General features: G+C 40.4%; 1 protein-coding gene across 1 annotated transcript; it reads right to left on the bottom strand.

Moving 5' to 3' along the window:
- Positions 1-631: 631 nt before the first annotated feature.
- On the bottom strand, positions 632-15982 carry glyr1 (glyoxylate reductase 1 homolog (Arabidopsis)). The gene is made up of 16 exons (XM_041957279.1): positions 15910-15982; positions 14361-14397; positions 14182-14261; positions 13950-14088; positions 12632-12742; positions 10516-10599; positions 8825-8878; positions 7795-7845; positions 7493-7566; positions 7168-7267; positions 6233-6343; positions 6040-6141; positions 5768-5930; positions 5033-5212; positions 4707-4831; positions 632-3677 (listed from the first exon to the last, which is right to left on the bottom strand). The coding sequence occupies exons 1-16, from the start codon at positions 15945-15947 to the stop codon at positions 3603-3605; spliced, it is 1524 nt and encodes a 507-aa protein (XP_041813213.1). The 5' UTR covers positions 15948-15982; the 3' UTR covers positions 632-3602.
- Between the last annotated feature and the right edge of the window lie 511 nt (positions 15983-16493).

Here is a 16493-nt window from a genome sequence, read left to right as displayed (position 1 = left end):
ACTAATCAAAACACGATAATAAAATGATCCCATGTCAAAGGATCACTGTACATTAGAAGCATCTTAAACTTTGTGTGAAATCTACTTTCAGTGTATCCTGCTGCAAACGACTGCATGAAATGACTTTCAGTCGCCACTTTACGAGTTCAAGGTCCGACATCTTCAGTTACATGACTGGATTGAATGTTGTTTTAGAGACAAGGAAAAAGTCTATCAAATGATTTAGCACCAGCCTGCTGTGACACTTTACTGTAATAGTTGTACTTAACAGTAAAATTCCCTCACAAAGCCTCTGTTCACAGCTGACCTGCTGTTAATATCATCTTTTTACCATCCTGCTGCCCCAAACACTCACCAGAGTAAAGGTAGATTAATCCAACAATGCAGTTTCCTATTGTTTCAGTAATGTTTGATTGATAACTGCAGCTGCCAGCTGCTTGTTGATTATTGAACCTTTTTTAACAAATGAGACTGTATATTTGTGCCTTATTTTAACAAATGACTTTGTTAAATAGGAACCAGTGGACTTGGGGGTCGTGAGCCACTAAGTGTTGAGACACGAACACATGGTTGGATTTGAGAGGCACTGAGTGGCAAATGTTAGAGCTCTGATGGAATTACAGGCCATACATGTCAGTAATCAGGAGGATTTATTAAACAGCACAAAAGTCTTGATATTTCCACATGTACACAAAATCATAAATATCCCCCAAAACAAATTACACCCTCCTTCCATTGACAGGATCCAACTCATTGTCATTTCAATGCGATAATAAGCCAGATTATATAAGCCACATATTAATAAACCATTTACACTTGAACAACTGAACAATCTACAGTATTAAGACACAAAGATGTTATACAGTCGCTCTGTAGAGTCAAAACCAAAAGTAGTTGTTTTCATTAATCCCAGTTACTGTAGATATAAAAGAAACCCTACTCAACCTAATGTGCTATTTACATCTGTCTTCTAAAAACAGTTCTTTACACTAGGGTGTGTATGGGGAACCCAAATGAAAAACCTTTCACATATTTTGTTTGGCAAACAGAAAATCTTTCAAAATGGGACATTAGATGCTTAAGATGCAACAAAATGATTTCGTTTGGATAAACTCCTTCATTTACAGTGTAAACTGATAAAAAGTGTGGGCCTAAAAAAACACAACTATGTCTTTTCCTGCAAGGCAGCATTCACAATTTCTTTCAATTCGAGGTTCTGCTTTCTGTCTCAGTGTCATACCTTCGTTGCTACAGCTTACGAAAAAATGGTGTCAGTGGGTTTGTTGGTCAAATCTGACAGAAAATGAACGCAGCATGAAACCCAAACCTCCACGTGATCACAGTCACCTTAGAGTTTGATTTCAGACACTGTGTTCGAGCTGTGGTGTTAGTGGTGGAATGAAGAGCGCTTAAAGGAGGTTAAAGCGGTCTTTCTTGACTTGTCCTTCAATCAGAACTCAGATATAAAAACACAGCTGTCTCACCCGCTCAGGGACAGACCACCTCTGGTTGAGTCTGCACAACCACGCCATGTTTCTTTGGCATGTGTTGGGCATTGTCATTTGCACCTGCATACTTAAGTAGGCTGCGTAGTAGAGGTCTTCATGGTTTCCAACGTCTGTACTAAATCCACAACGGATCCATTGAAAAACCTAATGTGCATTAATCAATTTTAGAAAAAGAGCACATTGGTTTATACTCAGGGATAATTTGACCTGGTCCAGAACACAAACAGACCGCAAAAGAGCCTCAGTACATGCCATTTTTCCTGCACTTCACAGTGTATTTTCCATGCATCCCTTACAGTCTCACTTGGTTATGAGACATATTGGTACAGACCTGAGACCTGCTGTAACAGTACGAGACACCACCTGACCTGATCAGACTGAAAATAATTTGGACCAAAGTAGAGCAGACCAGCAGTGAATTTTTGAGAAACACTTGAGGTAAGAAATGAGATCTAAATGCACATTTTTGGCAACAAGCCCTTTAATCCATTTACTTAAGAATTGCAACCAAGCTATGTAGTGATATTTAATAGACTAAAAGTAAACTGGTCAGTGCTCTATGACAAACAGAAATGACCTCAGACATAATGCTTGAGGTTTCTGTACTGACAGCTCTTCTTAGTTATGAGCAGACATGTGATCAACTTGTCATGAGTTTATAAGAACGAGGTCCGGTTCTGGACCAGAATCAGATCTCATTCACCAAGAATGGAGCAGACTTAGGAAGACTTCTACTACGCAGTCGAGATCACCACCCCCGACCCCAACCCGATCACATGACCACCTGCTGTCCCTCCCTTCATCTGACCTGAAATCTGTCTGAGGCCAATGTAAGAATAAATAAATAATAAAACAGAATCCATGGTAACATTTGGTTTGTGCCCTGATTGTTTCCATATTTCACCAGAGTTTACCTGAAGTGAGCCGTGTGTATTTAGGATACGACTAAGGATAATGATAATCCGTCAAAAATTAGCTACTGGCCGAGGACCTGAAGACGCTGTGTTCATTCCACAGCTTGAGGTTTCAGTCTTTGACAGTAACGAAACCTTCCAGCCACTAAGCCACTTAAAACAGTTTGATTTGGTTTCTAATTGTGTATTTGTGACACATGATGGTCTAAAATTGGCCTTCAAACCCCAATTTTTTTGCTCTATCTGAAAAAAAACAAACAAAAAAGGTGTTGGGCCTTAATCATTACCTCCAGTTAAAATGGAACTCAAAAATTGAATTAATCTATGTTCAGAGAAATATATTAAAAAAAAGAAAAACACAGTGAAAATGAGAACTCTTCCAAACACAAGAACGAAGGGTTTCAAACACGGTAATCTCTAGTCTCGATGAGAAATACCAATTACTGCATTTTAAGGCCACAACACATCTGCTGCTTTGTCCTTAACCTGTTCAAGAAAGATCATTAACATCAACTTAAAAGCATAAATCATCTTGTCAAATAAGAAACAAGCCATGGCCAAACTGCACCAAATAGAGATGGAAGAAACATAAATAAATACATCTATCATTGAAAGACTCGAGGGGTTACAATATTAAGGCAATGCAGTGGCATGTTCTTGGTGTTTTCTCTCACGGAATTCTGGACATTTAAAAGATAAGCAAAAATCACACTCAATTAAATAAACGCATCATTTGCACAAGAACAAAAAAGGAAAAAATAATAATTCTTTAGGGTTTATGCATCCACAAAACCTGACAGCAATTTCTCTGACTGGAGCTGGACACCCCGCTCTTCACAGTGGCACTGGACCCCACATCCTTGCCAAACACCCTGCATTACTTCTACTGTGTTTTAGCTGTCAGAAACCAGACAAGCTGCCCCTGCAGCAGCAGTGCAGTGGTACAACCTCACTTGGAGCACTCTTACAGCGTATATTCCTCCAGTACAGTCAGTGCAATGCTCAAGGTTGCTTCTCACAAATTATTATCCCATGACTTGTGGTCAGGTAAAATGGCTGGCGCTGGGGCAAAATGAAATAAAATGACTAGAATTTAAAATAAAAAAATTCATTACATGACAAAGGAGAAATAATAAGGGATTAAAGACTGTGTGGTCCAGACGGTAGGTCACATGTCGCTCTAGTGAATGTAGGCTCTGTAGACTGCAGAAATATCATTGTCTGACTGGTCCAGTGCCTTCGCCCTCTTGTAAACCTGCACAGGAAGAGGAAAAAACACATACATTTAGTTGTATTGCACATGCTTCGCTCCTGTTATTTTAGCATTTACTCTTTCGTCAGAAAGGATTATTATTACTGACGGTGGATGAAAGAAAGTCTCAACAGAGAATTTTTCAACATACCGCACTATACTGAAGTGGTAGAAGTGACATTTCTGAGTGCACAGCTGATATTACAAGCTCATAAAGAATCTGGGGAGGGATTGGTTGCAGATACCAGTCAGCAAAATACTGATTTATCACGCTCCATGCTGATGAATCTCTTGTCAAAGTTTTTCTCTCTGCTCAGTCTAGTGTTAACTTGTATTTTTGGCACACTGGTGGAACTAAAGGACAGTTTTAGTCAGTGTTCTCTGTGAACCATGAGTATATAAAATCTCAGTTATATTCAAATAATGGCCAGCACAACCCCATAAACACCTGGACAATACTGGCTCAGTATTTGTAACAGGAATACTGTTTTTTGTTCATCAGTCATTTCCAATCAGTTCTACCTTGCTGCCTTTTCTTATTGCTATTAAGCTACAGTCAATAAAACTTGACCTTTCCTGTAGATGTTTCACATCAAACCCTTACTGACATTACTACAATGGAGTTCATTTTAATATTATCAAGACAACAGGTGAACATGGAGATCATTTTGAGTTTGCATTGACCAGAGAACAGGTGGAAATTAGGAATAAAGGCCCAAGTCCATTTCAAGCCTGTTTCAAATAGGGATGTCACTTTTTATTCAAATTCAAGCTATCGCTTTAACACGGGAAAGGAATACTGATCTATACGAACTGTAATGACGTGTTTGAATTCAAAGCGTACTGTCTAGACTACTGAGAGCAAGCAGGCAGTTTTTTGGTCACCAGTTCACAGTAAGAGAAAAACAGAAAGACTCCATTGCACTGTTGTAAAACCTTCTCAATACAAAGAAACAAAATAAGATAATAAAAAATGAGCACACAAAAGGCAAAGTGTAAACCTAAAAAAATAATAAAAGCTTGCAGTTGTACCTCATTGGCAGCTGCAGCCATTGGGGTTGGATGGTTGGCCATGTCACCCATGGATATGGCTAGCCTCAGGTCCTTCTGAATATGCTTCAAATAGTAGTCCGGCTTAAAGTTGCCCTGTAAAATATCTGGGGGAGGCAAGAACAAAGGCTGTTATAAGCATATCTTCAAAAATTATTTCTTAAAATTAGTTTGAAATTGTGACAGTGTTCATTTCAGCAGTTTCTCTGATATAATAAAAGCTACACAAAGTTAATAAAAGACAAAAAGTTAGCAAAGTGCAGTTAAATCAGAACACACAACTTAAAACTCGCTTTCAGTTGACTTACTTTGGCATTTCTGGTCCACAAAGGTGCTCGCCATCTGGCCCTGGCACAGGATGTCCAGGAAGGTTTGCTGTGATTGGCCGGTGGCCTGGGCCAGGGTTAGCCCCTCTGCAATGGTGGCCATGAAGCTGCCCTGCACCATGTTGAGGATCAGCATCATCCTCGCAGCGTTCCCTGCTTCGCCTGAGAACACATACATGCATTTTTATACACACATTAAAAAGCAGGGAGCTTGCAGTTCAAGCTATAACAATGCAAATACACAAAATGTGGTAATCTGACACCATCTGGCAGCTGGAGCATTCTGAGACATTCATAGAAACCAGAGGGGAGACTTTTCCAAGGTCAAACAAACAAACAATCACAATCTTTCCACATTCCTTCAAAGAAATAGTTGGACATTTCAGGATATGTGTGTGTGTGTGTGTGTGTATATATATTTTTTATTTTTTTGCAACAGTTAGATGAGAAAATTGTCACCACTCATATGTATATTAAATATGTAGCCAAAGCCAGCTGCCAGTTAACTCGCTTAGCACAAAGACTGGAAACAAGGGGAAACTGCTGGTTTGGACACCAAAGATAACAAAATCCACCTTCCAGCACCTCTAAAAGTTTACATGTCATATCTCCTTTGTTTAATTCCTACAGAAATCAAAGCTTAAAAATGGCAAATCATTTTACAGAAGTTGTTCTTGGTTATCTTTGCTAAAATTTGTACCAGTACGCAGACCATACCCAGGAAGAAGGAGGTCTTGCCCATGGCCTGGAAGCAGCTGCTGCAGTCCTCGTACACTGTTCTGTCACCAGCCGCCAGAATGACCAGCATTCCATCGTTGGAGAGCTGCTGGCTTCCTGACACTGGAGCCTCCAGGAAACGGCCACCCCGTGATGTGATCACCTGACATTCAAACGTGGAATAACAATTTGATACAGTGCAATCCAATGATAAGTGCTACTGCTCTCTATACTGGCTACTTTGGCGTGTGGCTGCGTGTGTTAGCATTTACCTGTGATAGTTCTGTGATAGTCTCTGGGTCTACAGTCGACATCTCTACGTAGCATTTGCCCGGCCTGATTCCTTGCAGCACTCCACTGGGTCCCAACACCAACTGGAGAGCAACAAATCCATTTTTTTTTACCCATTAGACAGTGATTCACACTTTCACAGGTAGTAGTTGTTGTAGTTGAGATAGTACTCACATCCCTGGCAGCCTTTGGGTCTGAGACACAGGAGAAAGTGATGTCACACATTGAAGCCACCTCTGCAGGAGTCCGGCCTAACCTGGCACCCTCCTGGATGAACAGGTCACACTGGAACACAGCAGGCGGGAGTCATTTTCTCATGAATCAGCAGCAGCATGCCAACACAGACCTACATGATCAATCTATGGTTTGAACCAAACATTAACTTTAGGAATCAGATCATTCCAACGCATGTATTTCTGTTTGATAACATGTTTATTGTTATGAGTAGCCCATCCTCTGCAGGTCCTTCACTGAACTGAGGTGGTCAAGGCTCCACCAGTTGAGGTTGAAGCTGCTTGAGGTCTTCTAATCCTCCCTGTGTTTTTTGCCTTCTTTCTGCCCGATAAGAGGTTTTTCGTGAGGAGTATTTGTGATTTTAATCTATAAAAATAAAACTTTCCCTGCAGAGAAGACTGTCACCACTACATCCTGACATGACCAAACTGTGTTTTTCATTGTGTGTCGTTCTCTCATTAGCTAGAAAAGGGTTGAACCCTCCTAAATTTTAGTGTGCCACACTGGTTGAATGACTATAAGCTACAGAGAGGCATTAATATGTGGATGAAATAAACAGGACATGGTAAATACAGAGAGAACTAAATCAACTGCTGAGAAAAAGGTCAGTATTTCTTATACTGATACTAAATAAAACCCATTGTAAATACACAGCTCACTGTTATCAGATGTGGGGTCTTTTTGATCCTATTTATGACCTCTTTGAGCCTATCCTTTTTGAAGACAAATGACATATAGCATCACCAGCCTAACACTGCAACATGTCACTGATGAGAGCTCATTCATCAGACACAGTGTCAGTAATAAACACTCCAAGTTTAAACTGGATGACATAGTGGCCTGTGTGACGCTGACTGTGTGTTGCATTCCAGTACCTTTTCTGCTGTGCGGTTCCACACTGTGACAACATGACCCATTTTCAACAAGTTGGAAACGATACCGCTACCCATAAGCCCCAGACCCAGGAAGCCTATCCTGGAGGGCAAACATCAAAAAGAACAAACAAATCAAAATAGGAGCAGGTTACCACTGAAATTTTTAAAAAAGCATTCATATGTCTCATGTTCTCTGAGCAAAAATAGAAGAAACTCTTCATAAGAAACACAGTAACAGTAATCAAAGGGTGTTAACCCTGACCTGTTTTTCTGTTTGCTTTTGATAATGGTGTTCTGCAATGCTACAGTCAGATTGTGTTAATACCTTTTATCTGTAGGTGTGATGCTGCCATTGATGGCTGTGCTGTCTGCTGCTTGGATAGATGTTGACCCTGAGTCCTGCACAACCAAAAGCAAAACTCAGTTTCATACAGAAGGGGAAGTGGCACCTAGCTTGGCTATTCATTTTTCATTCAGCCAAATGTTTCCTCAAATTGACACTAGAGTTTAAAATTTAAAGCGTATTAGTTTGTAAAAGAGAAGAGTTTAAGTTATGATTAAAGCGAGTCCATAAAGGGTGAAACATTTTGACTGGCTAGTTTTCCCAAAATTCACTGGTTACTTTACCTCTTCAATGATCTTCAGGCGCTTGCTAATGGGTTCCATTGATGAGGCAGGCTGTGGGCAGAGAGGAAACAGACATGAGGTGACCAGCATAGGGCACATAAACATGCACACACGCACGCTGCAATGCCAAGTTCACAGCAACTTCACTTAGAGATTATTTTACAGAGTAAAGAAGTTTGAAAGAGGGCTTTGTCTCAAGGGGCTTCAGGTTGGAACTGAATCTGCCTGCAGTAGCATTCAGCCTTGGTACATGCTGAGCTATGATCAAAAAAGTGTTTGTCCAAGGCCACCACCAGAATGGACGTTTGTGTTAAATGTAATGAAATTTCCTCCTGGCATTCATGAAATTTCGCACTCCAAGAATGGGACAGGCTGATATAGGGACAGCCCTAAAACATAATGCCTCTGGCCAGGGCTAGCACCAGTGCAGAGGGAGAAAAATCTGGTCAAAAACAGCAACGGACAAACAGCGTTTAAAGCAGGTTAGTCTCATTTAGGCAACAGCTGGTCAGTACTGGCTTCAATATTAGTGCCAATATTGTGTACTGAGTTGGTGTATTCGAGTGGTGCATTACTAAGTCATCCACTCTAATCATGTAATGAAATAGCACTTTCTGTATATTTTTCTGATTTGAATGGTATTAAAGAAAACAAAAAAAAAATCACTAGGCTGAAACGTGGATCTGTGCCCAGGGACATTAAGAGCTGAAGGTTAAGATGCTTCACATGGTGACAAAGAACTTATCAGTTTAGCCACAGGCTGCTTCAGTTGAACTGTTTCAGGCCCACTTGGGGGTGGCCATGAGAAACTCTACTGCCTCTGGGAAACTCAGCTTGGGTGTGTCCAGAGAGGGGTGAAGATCTTTATCACTACTGATCTAATCAAAACCAAGTGGCACATTCAGTGGTCAACCCAATTGGCTGTCAGACGAGACAAGAAAATCTAACAGGCCCCCCTCCCAAAAAAAGAAAAAAGAAATTATGGGTGCGGTGCAGCTGTCAAAATATTAAGCAGCATACTTCCTCTTACCTTCTCAGACTGACTGAGCAGGAAGTGATGGAAATGTGGGTCATCCTTCACAGGCTGCAACAGAAGAAGAGATCAGTGTCAGTCTTCTCTTACAGTGTGCAGAAACCCTCGAGTCCACACCACACAGCAGTGACACACCAGGGATCTCATGAGAGTCAGTATGCAAACTGACATATTTTAGAGCTTCTGGTAAGAAATCTGTGACTCCATCCAAGGTCCAAAACCTGATTCTGATGATGATGAAATGTTAAGAATATTTAAGAATGTTGTCAATTTCTCAGATAAATTTTAGAATTCTTCATCCAAACTGTACGTTAATGTATTTAACTGCTTCACAAATCATTCACATGAAAAAAAACAAACAAACAGCAGCAGCATGTTATTGATCCTGGCTGACTCATACAATACTCATACCAATACCCAGTTTGCTACTCAAAGGAAGCAGACTGACACAAATGTGTTTGCTTCACATGATGTATGTATGATGGTTGGCCTGTGCAATTACAGGTAACTTCTTCATTCCTATATTCATTACTTTAGACAAGTTCTACATCAGGCTCTATGCAGCGAATATCCTCCAGCCAACAACTGAAAGTGAATTCAAATAATTAAGCACAATTATATAAAACATCTTGCTAGCAAATCTCAAAATATTTTTTCCCCAATGTATCTGTAACACTAAACTAGCTGGTTCTTAGGTTCTCAGGTACGATGCAACTCTATTAATATGATCAGCTCGACCCACAAAGCCAGTCACTCTCTGATTCTCGCCATGTTAGTGGAAACTGATGAACTATGTACTACACAATGAGGTAGCTTCACAGTTTCATTCTGGCCTGCAAACAAAAAAGTTGCTTTGGTTTTTAAAGGCAGCCAGACATGACCAATAGGCAGAAATTTTATTCAGTATGTCGCAGTATTGTTGTTAGATGTAATTTGTATAGAACGCCACCTGAAACAAGGAAATGAGCTGTTAAAAACCAGGAGTGATGCACTCTTTCCTTTAAATAAAAATACTTATAATGATGCAACTTTGGGCCGTTTGGACTCAGTTTATCATTTAATGCTGCTGCTGAAATTCCAAAGGTGTTGCACTGGAATCGCAGCAAACACCTTTGATGATGTGAAAATGTTTCCACTGACATATAGATGGACAGTTCGTGACTCAACTTTTATTTGGCCGTGTGCTGTTTCTTTAATCCCTCACTCTCTCTCTCACACACGCTATCTCGCTCTCTCTCACACAATCTCACTCTCTCTAACACACACACAGACTCAAACTCTCGTAATCTCACGCACACACACACACACACTCTCGCTCTTTCATACATGCGCATACATCCACACACACTACTGCACTCACTCACTCACTCAGGTTTAAGAGCATTATATTCAGAGTGGTCATCAACCCTGGTCCCGAGGAGCAGGTTGGCTCTTATTACTTCCGAGAGTCTGACAGAAAGCAGGAAGCTGGGTCAGCTGAACCACACCTCAGCTTCCTGTTGAGCCTCCGCATACAGAGTTGGTGACCATCTCAACAGCACACACCAAACAAACTGTTTCAGTAGCCAAGAGTGAGCACCAAACAGGTCAGAAGGGAAAGGTCTGCAGTTGTTGGTGATTGAAGCCAAAGATAAAGGTAAGGTAGAAGAACAGCAAGGCAGGCTTGGTGGGAAGGGGAGTTCACCTACACTGCTTTCCCATTTGAATCCTGAGCCAGGTCCAGCCCCCAGCCTCTCAATAGTGGATGGCTCGGGGTCAGAATCAGTTAAGTCCTTAAGGAGGAGAGAGACACATATTCACCTAAATTAAAGGGTGAATTTGTACAGGTCCATGTCTGCTGTAGTTGGGGATGTTTCGCTGTCATGTGTGCAGAAGGCAGTGTTGAGGGCCACATATAATATTTCATTCACCTCCACAGTTTTGGGATGGTGGCAGAAATCTCAGACAGACGGGTATCTCAAACTCAGGACAAATAAAACCAAAAAGAGAAAATGTTGTTTGCAACTTGGATAAGCCGGTCCTTTAAGTAATCATGCTGATGTGTGATGTGTGGCACTCGGACAGTAGCCCCTTTTACACAGCCTGTTAAAAGACAGGAATGCTGGGGTGTTATTGCGCCCCACAGTTTTAGATAAAACGTACAAACATGGTGGGGGGTGGGCATTGTTGTTCAGCTGTTTAATCAGCATCAGAGGTAGTAACAGAGCCAAATTGACATCTGTGTAAACTGGGGGAGCCAGTGCCACCAGAAACCGACACTGTTGTGTTACACGTCTCGCCTGTATTGCCTGTTTTGCTTCCAGAATACTGGCATCTAAAAATCACACACTGGGGCGGCATTATGCTGGCGTTCTGTGTAAAAAAAAAAGCAAAGCCAGAGTATAGATGGTCTTTACAGCAGTACTGCAGGATCTCTGTGCAAAAGGGGCTAGTATCAGCTCCATGGCCTCTGCTGCCCTTTCGTGCCACCTGTTACTGCAGGTATCAACCTGATAACATGTCTTGTGTTTAGAAACAAATTGGAAAATATGATGTAGTAAAAAAAAGGTGGTCGTGAAATTTGACACCGTTTTTCAGTCCTGCAGGAACTGAAACATATCTAAACTTTTAAGAATTGAGTAAGGCTTTGGTACATGCTTCTTCTTGAGTTCCCGCTGTATTATATTAGCGTGTCCTCTAAACTTAAGACCGATCTTTTTACCTGTTTCAAGATTATACTCACAAATGTATGCAGGGCATAAAAGAGTATATGGAAGACAATTCTTCATCACATTTTATCAGTATTCCCCAGCAATATGTAACACAAACAATGGATTGAAGGCTTAACTGATTATTTAAAGTGTTTGCTATATTTGACACCATTATGAGTGGATAAGTGACAGTGTTTGCTACAAGTCTGATGGTGCTGACGGAAAGTCCACAAGAAAAAGGACTTACTCCTGCAACACAATCCACAATCCTACTTTAGTTTAGTTTGTGTAATGTCCCCTGACAGCCAGCAATCACATACAGACACGCTTTATAACTTACATTAATGCCTACAGCTGGCCAGGGAAAATAATGATAACTTTTCTAAATTAAAGAGCTGTGAATACCTTTACAGACGGCACCCATTTACTGCTGTTAAAAACCAAGTACAATTAGCTGATAATTAGCCTTATCAGTCACTGTCAGTAGTCAACACAAGCACACATTATTAAACTGTAAACCATTAATCAAACCGATAACTAACTGCCGTCAATAAATGTCAGACAAGTAGTAGTAGTAGTTTTACTAGTGTTTCTAGTGTCAAATGTTAAAAAAATGTACATCATGTATTTGCATTAAATGGAAGCTCCCTGCACTCTCCTGGGAAAACATTACGCTGAACTCGCCACTCGTCATCAATATAAACAGTATTTCCATACAAACTTTAGATAAGTTAGATAACATAAGTTATCTGTGCTATTTTAGTGGGAGACAACCGGGGGGGAGGTTGTCTCCCACTTGGATTGGAAGATTGGTTTTGCAGTCAAAGCTAATGCCTGCTTTGTTATGAAGTGAAACAGAGCTGTAGATCACAGATCTTATTGTCAAAAATAAAACTGACATTTCAGGCACAGACAGTGAAAGGATCGGTGCATGGCTCAATGCACTAATGCGAGACGGATGGGGTTAAGAACGTGTTTACTGTCTGTAAATCTTGTCTTCACTTTTTCCAATCCACATTACATGATGTTTTTTCCTAAATGACATAGTGAGTAAACCTTTATTTAACTCATGATTGACAGGGTAATGTTTTCAACTTGTCAGTATTCTACTGACCTTCTCAGAGGGGTCCTTCAGGGCACTGAGATCCTCATCATCCTCCTCCAGTATTTTCAGTGGCTTGTTGGGCGTTTTCTTTCCTTTTGAGTCCCCTTTACCATCTGAGTTCTGTTAAAAGCACAAATTATCTTTTTCTGTTGCTACTTTTGCATGTCAAGACAGTTCTCAGCATTCTCACAACTGTACGAATGTAGGATGGCTCTGATTTCCCAAATGTTGAATGCACTCATTCTGGTGGGCAGATGGCCTCCACAGAGACCATGTGTCCACCTGAATAAACATTTTCTGAGACTGAACATGACACCTCGGACTATTTCATGAAGGAGGCTGGGAAGAGCAGGACTCACTGAGCAAAGTTTCACTTCAATAGGGTTTATTTTATTTGATCGCTTTAACAGGTGGAAACAAAACTGTTTCACTTGTTTGCTTTGGTGGCATAAAAGCAGTGCTATGTCACATGCACACATTTGTCTTGTAAACAATAGATAGAATTGGATACTTTTAAATACACTGGTGTACAACATTCTCAGTGTGGCTTTTATTATTTTTCTACTAAACACTAACACAAATAAATCAGGAATTATGATGAGTAACATTTAATTATACATATTCAGCTGCAGGTATTGCTTTGCTATAATAAGTCATGTTTCTAAGGCTATGTCGTGACAATATTAGGCAATATTTAGTGTGTATGAAACATGCTCTTGGCAAGTGTGAGAGTTTCTGGTACTTTTTTCTGAACTATTCGTGTTGTATGACATGGTTGTGTTTCAGGTGAAACAGTAAATCGCCCAATTTCCTCTACATGCAACAACAATTTTTCAGAGACCCTTCTTTGTTTTGAGCTTTTGTCAGCATTATGAAGCATCACCCTTTCTATTTTCATTACAGTTAGCTTTGCAGTGTGTTCAATTTGAAACAAGTTTGTCCTTAAATCTTTTTTTTTCTGCCATGCTGTCATGTGCTGCTCTCTGAACGATGACACAGAAGAACTGATGATGCTTTTACTGACACAGTCAAACGTTTAGAGAACACTACTAGTTCTTTTAAGTAGACTGAAAAGGGGCTTAAAACAAATGGCAGTTTCTCTGAAGGAATACATTTACCTAAAAATCTGACATTACTTAAATTAGGTCAGTGAGACATGCGAGAAGTCTGTTTTTCGGGAGATTTCCAAACAGGAATCTGTACATGCCTCATTCTCTACTGTGTCATGTTTATCTCCTTGGACTTATTTTGTGATTAAAGTGTTACATGTTCCCTTTATGTTATACCATCATACTTGTCTTATAAGTGTCACAGGACAACTCCTTACCTGTTCTTTCCCCTTCGCTTTCTTTAGAAAGTCTTCCACCGCATCAACCGCCTGCTGGAAGCGCTTCCCCTTATTTATCTTGATCATCTCCTCTTTGTGGGGGTGGTAGGGCTTCAGCTGTTCTACTTTGATCCAGGCACTGGACAGGCACACAGAAACACAGATCTTATGCTTTCAATGGAAAAAGAAATGCAAGGTCAGTCAGAACAGGAGCCTCACTATCCAGACTTACTGGTCTTCAGTTCCAAAGAATTTCACAAAATGGCATTTTTTGCCCCTGGGCTTTTTCAGGTCCTTGGGAGGGCTTACTATCTGAAATATGAATAAATATTATGGTCCAATATTAGCATTAGATTTGTCACGCAAGTGTTCAAGTTTTGAAGCAGCCATTAACTTGCTTTCACTTCTTACCTTTCCTGGCCATGGTGGGTAACGACCGAGCTTCCCCCTGAAAAAGAAAAGTGGTACATTTAATCTCTGTCCTTTTTTTGTGTTTTTATCTAGAACAGAGATGTATTACAACATACTCCATTAATCTGATCATTTCATGTTCAACACACTTCACTGTATTTCACCATTCAAACTCAGCTAACCAGTTTACACCACTTGCTGCTAGGGTGGCAAAATATGTCCATACCACCAAATATCAAGTGTTGCCAAGCACAGAAAGCTGGCAGCAAATCTCTGGCCGAATTATGATTGTTCACCTGTCCTTTGATCAGAAAAATTCAAAGTTCCAGTTGGCTGCTTGTGTTGCAAGGCTACAAATACCAGGCGAGAACAGCAGAACTACAAAACAGAGCAATTGTAATAAAGGTACTGAAAAGCAGAGAAAAGACACCAATTCTCTGAGGACTTTTTCCAGTTGGTGGTCTACTACTTGTTCCTTTGTTCTTTCTTGCCATTGTGTTCTCATAAGTAGTACAAACATTTCCTCTGGCCACATAACATGATCTTACAGGGTTTGTGAAAGATGCAACATCAAATTTGTGGGCAAGTAACGTTACTGTCCCTCACACTGACAATACAGTCACATGTTAACTTGAATAAAATTCAGCAGTGGCCTGGTGTCCGAATGAATTAGGTCTGACAGCTGCCAGGGTTTAAAACAAGGCATTTAAAACGTTCAAAGCAGCTTTAGGCAACTAAACGACGTCACAGGGGAAAACAAATGGTCGCTGCTTGAATAGCTGGTGTAACGTTACTGCAATGTGTCGACTAATCGGGCTAAAAGTAACAAATGCGCAACCAAAGTTTGTTTCTTGTGTTTATATATTGCCATGTTGTAATGTTGTTGCAAAGACCATAATAAGAAACACCAACTAGCTCTACAAGGCAACATGAGACGAGCAGTTTGACGTTATTCTCCACACAAATAACTAACCTAGCTAAGTCACGTCTTTGTGTTAAATCAAACTAAACTCAGACACTCAAAAAATAAAGACAAGCGTGTGCTGTCTGCAGAGAAAGAGTCAAAACAGTTAACACGGAAGCCGCGAATGGGCGAAGCTAACATAACTACAGTAGATATCCGCTTTAGCTACGGCACAAGGAAAGCTCGTCACAGACCACAACATTTCTACAACATCAGAAAATTAGAAGTACATGGTAACACGTTACCCATAATAATTCAGCGCAAGAATTAAACCTAACGTTAACGTGATAAAAGACAGGTTTGTATCCGGAAAAACAAATTCGTTATGGTGTCAACCCCTTTGCTGTAGCTTGTCCGCTAGCTAGCAGCTAACTTAACGACGGCTGCTGGCTGAGTCAGCTTGGCTAGCAATTTGTTTGGGTTGACCATCAACTAGCCTGGTACGCGGACACTTCCATTTATTACGGCTGGTTAACAGCTACATGAAACGTTGATGTTAAACGAACTAATGCACTATTACTTTAGGTGACACCACACCATTTAGCAGAAACGGAGGCGCTTGACAACGGTTAAAGGTTATCTCACCACACTAGGTCCCCGATCCTCAGATGCACCGTCGCCATCTTACAACTTTAATAAAACGTCGCACTGAATGAAGGGAAAAGACAACACACACCCACTAATCACATGTGCGGACAAGCCCTTCCTCTCTATGTAACATCCGCTACTGTGTTTATTATGACTTTACATGATGTTGAAAACTAGTTTGTAACACACACACACAAACATATAAAGCATATATATGAAACAGAAGGGAAAAAAACACTTGCACTTTATTTACAAACCAAAATAAAAACTGATGCTGAGGTAAATCTAACGCTGCATCCTGCAAATTAATACGTATAGTTACATATAGTGGCAGTTACATACGTGCTTCATATTATATTGAACTTAATACTTAACAAGCTTTAATTTCATATAAGATTAATTTCTGTACCATATCCTGCGTGCTGCTATGTTCAGATGCTTTTAACTAGACGTATCGCCACCTATTGGTGGGAGGACGACAGTGCAAAGCATAAGTAAAACAGAATGTGATCATTTGCTCATCATTTTTGACCAATAGTCAGTTAAAAACAGTCCAAAGACAGTTAATGTTTGACCTCATC

Source organism: Chelmon rostratus, chromosome 17 (genome assembly GCF_017976325.1).
Source record: "Chelmon rostratus isolate fCheRos1 chromosome 17, fCheRos1.pri, whole genome shotgun sequence".
Lineage (NCBI taxonomy): Eukaryota > Metazoa > Chordata > Actinopteri > Chaetodontiformes > Chaetodontidae > Chelmon > Chelmon rostratus.
Note: the sequence above shows the minus strand (reverse complement) of the source record. Positions and strands in the feature narration are given on the sequence as shown.